This window comes from Ipomoea triloba, chromosome 5, assembly GCF_003576645.1.
Source record: "Ipomoea triloba cultivar NCNSP0323 chromosome 5, ASM357664v1".
In the NCBI taxonomy this organism is placed as follows: Eukaryota; Viridiplantae; Streptophyta; class Magnoliopsida; order Solanales; family Convolvulaceae; genus Ipomoea; species Ipomoea triloba.
This window is the reverse complement of record NC_044920.1, coordinates 29,550,899-29,557,401: the sequence shown is the minus strand read 5'-3', so window position 1 is coordinate 29,557,401 and position 6,503 is coordinate 29,550,899. Positions and strand designations below refer to the sequence as shown.

Genomic DNA, 6,503 nt, shown 5'->3' with positions numbered 1-6,503 from the left:
GTCTGTCGTTAAAACATTTTTTTTACTTTTGATCTCATGTCGTTAAATTAAAACCATATCATGTACTTTTGATCATTCAAATATTAACTTTTATGAAATTTGGTCTTTATTTCTTACTTTGAATAAATTTGGTCTCTCAATTGCCGCCGAGTGTTGTTATTTTGTCTTTTATGTCTATGGTATAATAAATTTGCTCAAATTTGTTCTTGATTATTGTAAGAATCACACGCTTACGAATAAACTAAAAGTTATAATTAGTAGTGAAGACTTTTCCGTAATCTAGACATCAGAATCAAACGCTTATCATTATATTAAAAGTTATAATTAGTAGCGAAAACGCCCGCAACTTTATTTCCTTATACCTACATACGAATCAACACCATGTTTCGATAATAAGATGTTGGATTCGGTCATCTAACTCTCCGCTTAATAATTATAAACATAATTACTAAAACGAAGTTTAAGTGTCATATACGTGAGAGATATTTACAAAATAGAGACCAAACTTAGCTTGATAAGTAGTAGTGATGGAAAACCTTAGCCCTTCTTTAGTAGTATGTCAATTCAAACCAAATTATTGTGTACTTAAATTAGAAGTTAAATGGGTCACCCCAGCAGTTGGGGTCTAATCCATGATCATGAAACAAATGAGTGGTGAATGTTGAGCGCATTTATTGTATGTTTCGTTGCAAAACTTTTGGAACTTAAAAAAGGGTTTCATTTGGCCAGTAAAAAGACTTCCATAATATTCACGTTGAACTACGTGCCAGTACTGTTGGTTCAATTTTAGTTCACTTATCTGTAAATATTAAGTGATGTTATTGAAACTTAATATCTAAGTTAAATAATTAATAGTTTGAATATATTTAGTTTAGATGAAATTATTTTGGATTTATTTTAGTATATCCAAAAATATATGAATATTATAATTTTTATATTTATGTCATTATTTAAGCATCAATATTTTGTTTTTGTATATTATCCAAACTAATTAAAAATAAAAAAGAGCATTAGCACATTAATTAAGAGAGTTTTAAAAATCAATATAGAATTATTATGATATATTTATTTATTTTTTTTATATTTACTAATTAATATAAAATTTATGAATTTTAAACTATAGTTATATTGTTGACCAAGGTGGATATATGTTATTAAATGCACTCAACACATTCTATTTTTTATCCTTCAATTTTTTTTTTACTTTAATTTATTTTTTTTATTTTTAGACAAATAAAATTAATGTATAAAAATATATCATTAAAAAACTCTAATTGAGCTCATTTAAATGTCAACACTCATATTGATATATTTTAATTTTTTTTAAAAATAAATATATGGGTACATAAAGTCATTATTTTATTGTAATGATTACATACATTAAATTATTTTTTTTAATGAAAATATACATATAGAAGGAACATTAAGAGCTTACTATAGAGTAAATGAAAATGCACACAATATATACATTTAGTTTAGTGTTTATGTACATTAAGATTTAAGTTTATAAACATATATAACAAATATTATTAACATTATAAACATGATACATATAAAACAAATATTATTATGAATATATAGAACAAATATTATTTTACTTAACTCTATGGTTAACTAGTTATGTGGAATTACTTGTGAGTGATGATAGTGAGGATACTGTAAGCGGAGGAAGGGTTGAAGTGGAAGAATCAGTGTCGGTTGTCGGGTTGTAGTATTGTGGAGTGCAATACTCATCTTAGGAAAATTAGATTGTTGGCATTCATAATGTATTAGATTATTCAACTTATTATTATTATTATTGTTATTATTTGAAAGGGATTATTATTGTTGTTGTTGTTGTTGTTGTTATTCTAGGAGTATAGCAGTATTTTTATTTTTAATTATGTTTGTCATTTTTAATACACAATATTAATGTTTTTGTTCTTTTAATCCTTTTGATCACATTGTGGGTTGAAAGTTTTCAAGAATTTCAAATTTTTTTAGGGAAAATCTTCCTATTAAAATTTGTCACTTTTGATGTAACATTCTCATTGTTATGACCTCCATCCCTTCCCCCTACCACACAACAACCAACCAAAAGTGGTGAAAATTTTTAAATGGGTAAATGCCACCCTTTTCCTTCAATTATAGCTACATTCAATACTTTATCTTTCAGTATTCCTGAAATAGTTATTTTTACAAAAATTATTAATTTTTCAAGATAACATATAAAATCTTAGAAATGCAAAGTTTTTTTTTTAAAAAAGAAAAAGAAAAAGAAATATCAAATAAAATTTTCAATGTCATTGTTTGTTTAATTCAAGCATACAAAAATAGACAATAAAATTTCATCCAATTCCCATGTATAGACATACAGTTATTGTTCTAGAAACGAGAGTTACGAGAAATTAGCTTGTCTGTTAAAGAACCTAAAGAACCGAGAGTTAAATGGGTTAAATTAAAAATAGAAACGAGAGTTACGAGATATCAGGAGATTTAATTGATATTCCTAAAGAACCCCTTATTTTTAAAGATTTGAGATTTTTACCCTAAGAAGTTAAATGCGTTAAATTAAAAATAGTCCATTTGAAAAGATTTGAGAGGGCAATAGTGAAGAAGAAAATCAACTGTATCGCTATAATTTTAGAGGGAATGTAATTTTTTTTTCTTTTAAAGTCGTGCCCCAAAAAAATACAGAGTAGTAAAAAAAAGAGTAAAAGTGTTACATTAAAAAAAAAGTTCAATGACATCATTTTAATAATGTTTGTATTAAATAAAGTAGAGTAAGTAATATAACCAATTGAGTCCCTAAATCTCCAGACCAGTTGTCACATCTAAAGAGGTGTCTACAATTCAGGATTCAGCCAATGATTAGTTATTGTTTTTTACGGTGAAAAATGGTTACACCAAAAAATAAATAAATAAAAATAATAATAATAATAATGATGAGTCCAAGCGTTTAGTGTGTTATGTGTATAGTGCAAAGTGTACTAGTATACCAATTGCAATATGAATATATGATGGTGGTCTATAAAACGGCAATGCATTTTCTTCAAAAGCGGATCAGTGGATCACCTTCGTTCCCTTTTCTCCTCCCTCTGCTTTCACTCTCCATCGCACTCACTCTCACTCCTCATTTCGCTCCCAAACTTTTCTCGCACTTCCAATTTCAAATGGAGCCTTTCAATTTCCTCGCCGTCCAGAGATCGATCCTGAAATTCGACAATCTGAAACTCGTCGCCAAGCTGTTCCGCGTGATTGAGCTCTGTCTCGGCTTGTTTCTCCTCGCCTGGAGCTCGTTTCGCTTGCCTTTCGCCGTCAAAATCTCCGGCGAGTATTTCCGCCTCCTCCTCTCCTTTATGATCACTCCTCTCTCCATTTTCGTCGTGAGCAACTTCATCGTCCTCACTCTGCTCCTGAAGTCCGGCGGTCTCTCCGTCCAGACTCCGGTCGCCTGCAATGACGGTGAGACGGAATTCTACGAGTTGCTTATGGAGAGCAGCGCGTGCTGCGTGAGTTTAACTTGCGAAAGTTCAAATCCGGTTTCGAAGCCGGACGAGATCGCGTTCGAAGACAAACGGACAATTTTCGTCCAGAAACGCGAATGTTCTAGAACGGACGAACCGGCAGGTTTGGAAGTAAAACCTCCTCCGAAGAGAACACAATCGGAGAAGTTTAGAGTGGATAAGGTAGCAGCGGAGAATAATCGCGGAAAGCTCCGACGATCGGAGACAGAAAAGTGCCGGAGAGTTGCAGATCCCGTCGACATTCCGGCCGAGACGGCGTATACGGTTGATGAGCTGAGCAATGAGGAGTTCAACAGAACAATAGAGGACTTCATTGCCAAACAAATCAAGTTTCACCAGGAAGAGAAGGTAGCTATTGTTCTCCATAGCTAAAAGCTTGAATGGAAAGTATTCTAAACCAACAATTTCAAATTATTCAACAAAAAAAAAAAACGAAATTATTATGTACAGTATTCGATGAATGTTTCGCCCTACCAATGCTGGAAGTGTTGTAGATCTGCGCCGTCCGTTTAGATATATTGAGAGGATTTGTGCCGTTGATGAAAAAAATGTTGAGTTTAGATTATGAGATCAGACATCGTGAATGCGTGCACGCTCTGATTTTAGAGAGCTGGATGTATTAATGTAAGAATTAATTATTCGTGTGTTTTGTCTTTTGGTGGAAATTCAGATGAAACGAAATGCATTTCATAATCATAATTCATAATTGGCAAACTCCATATTATTAAGATTTTCTACATGTATTACCCTTTTCTTTATAAATATTACCATTTTCTTCATAACTCCTCAACTCTTAAAATTTTATTTTAATTAAAAAATATTATTATTTTGCATAAATATTATAGTTACAATGAATCATTTTATCTCTGATAAAGATTATATTTTTTTGTCATAATTAAATGGTAAACCCCTAAATAATACAGTAATACATTTTGATTTAAAAGTATTATATTTTATCTAAAAAATATTACACTTCCCCTAATAAGTAACAAATAATGTATTTCGATTTTAAAAAAAAAATAATATTAGTAACAAAAAATAATTTATTTTTAATTAGTATTATATTGTTTTAGCATAAATATTACATTTTTATCTTAACTCAACTCGTATCACGGATAAAGATTCGTGAGACAACCTCACAAGAATCACCCTTTATAATTCCAATTGAATTAGGTTTTGCTTATTAAAAGGGCTTTCTCAATGAGAACATGGAAGGGTTATCATCAGATCAAGGGTTTAGAGTTTAAGATTAGTATGTAGTTGATTAAGCTCTTGTTCATTATTTTCATCCAAAAATAATTACGAGCTAGGGTGATTAAATTTCAAAATCATTTATATTAAAGTTCTTTTTAATAAATGAGAAGACACTTGGGCTGTTCAGTATTAAAAAAAAAAGTGAAAATATAATAAAATGGAGTTTGTATTTAAGTTGACAAATATAAAAATGAAGTGCTACTCATTTGGAAAAAAGCAATTCAAGTGAATATTGTTCACTCATATTTGGCATAAAATTTGTTTCTGGTATCTTATTATTTTTAGATATGGTTTGTTGATAATTTAAATTGAGTCAATGTGGATATAATTTTATATCTTTATATATGCTCAAAATAGTTTAATGAGAATTTGATTTTCAAATTAAGGATTCCTATGAAATTGGAAAAATGAGTTGAAGAGGGTTGGAAATGAGTAGATAAAAAATTGATTCTAAATGTTGATGTACCTATATATGGAGTTAGCTAAAAGAATTGGAAAGTTTTGAAAAAAAAAAAAACTTTATCCTAAATTAGAGAAAAATGTGAGTAAGGAAACATCTTAGTCAAGTTAGTTTTGCAGTTGACTTGGTAATTACAAAATTTTAAATTTAACTCAATATGAAAGCTGTCTTTGACCTTTGTAGTTTGAGCCAAAAACGATAATACCTTAAGCACACTTCTTTGAGTTCTAAAAAATTTTAAGCTAGACTAACTTTAATTACTCATAAACTTCACCAATAAATTGGGTGAAGCTATTATAATTTAAAATTTTGAGTGTCCTTAATGTTTTTCATTTCGTTGATCTTGTTATGATCTTTAAAAAAAATTAAATAGTTCGAGGGATTGACATTATTAGGTAATATTGGTTTATCCATTATTAACTTTGCTAGCTAAACATTAATTGGTTGAACTGGGAAGATATCATACTGATTAAAGATTTGGTAATCTTGATTGGGATGAAACTTAAACTTAAAATATTCATTACGAAAAATAATATTAATGTCATCCGATCACAAATTATATATGAACATTTCAGTTCTAGTTAAGTTACACTATTTCATAACCGTATTAACTTTGATTTACAGGAAAGTTCACCTAAGTTGTCCATCTTATTGTGATCTTAACCGATAAAGGAGTATATGAAGGTAACCCAGCCTAGACTCAAACCAAGTAGACTAATAGTCAATTGTTTAACCAACTTAATTGGGATTACCCATCATAACTGTACTAAATAAAATTGTATTGGAGTAACCTGATCAAGCTGGTCAGACTATTGGTTTGATAACCATAAGGTTTCAAGTTCAGTTCTTGGTGGGAGCAACTTGTTGACCTTGTTGGTTTGAGCCGGTCAACTATGAACAGCTTACCTCTCTGTGGTCTTTTACTAGCTAAAGTCACAAGGTAAAATTGATTTTAATACACACTCTTGAGTAATAGTAGCTCTTCAAGTGGGGACAGAATGGTAAAACTTTCGGTAGGATAGATTGATATGGATATATGGTCCAAATTATTTAATAATAATAACAATAAATTAGGAACTTTGTAATTATGAGGCTTTCATAGCAAGTGTACTCTTAAACCCTCTCAAGTTTGTTATTACTTCATGATGAGAATATCCATTTGGGTCCTGCTAGTGCATGATGCTTACCTAACTTTATGATTTGCCTTTCAGGTTTTATTTCATATTGCCCTAAGTCCCTAACCCATGCCATCTTTTTTTTTTTTTTTTTGCATGAAAAATTTA

The 6,503-nt window shown here is 30.0% G+C and overlaps 1 protein-coding gene across 1 annotated transcript; it reads left to right on the top strand.

Annotated features, from left to right (window-relative positions):
* Positions 1-3,020: 3,020 nt before the first annotated feature.
* Positions 3,021-3,878, top strand: LOC116020540. Its single transcript, XM_031261010.1, has one exon. It carries the CDS (start codon positions 3,021-3,023, stop codon positions 3,876-3,878), a length of 858 nt encoding a protein of 285 aa, XP_031116870.1.
* Positions 3,879-6,503: the final 2,625 nt, after the last annotated feature.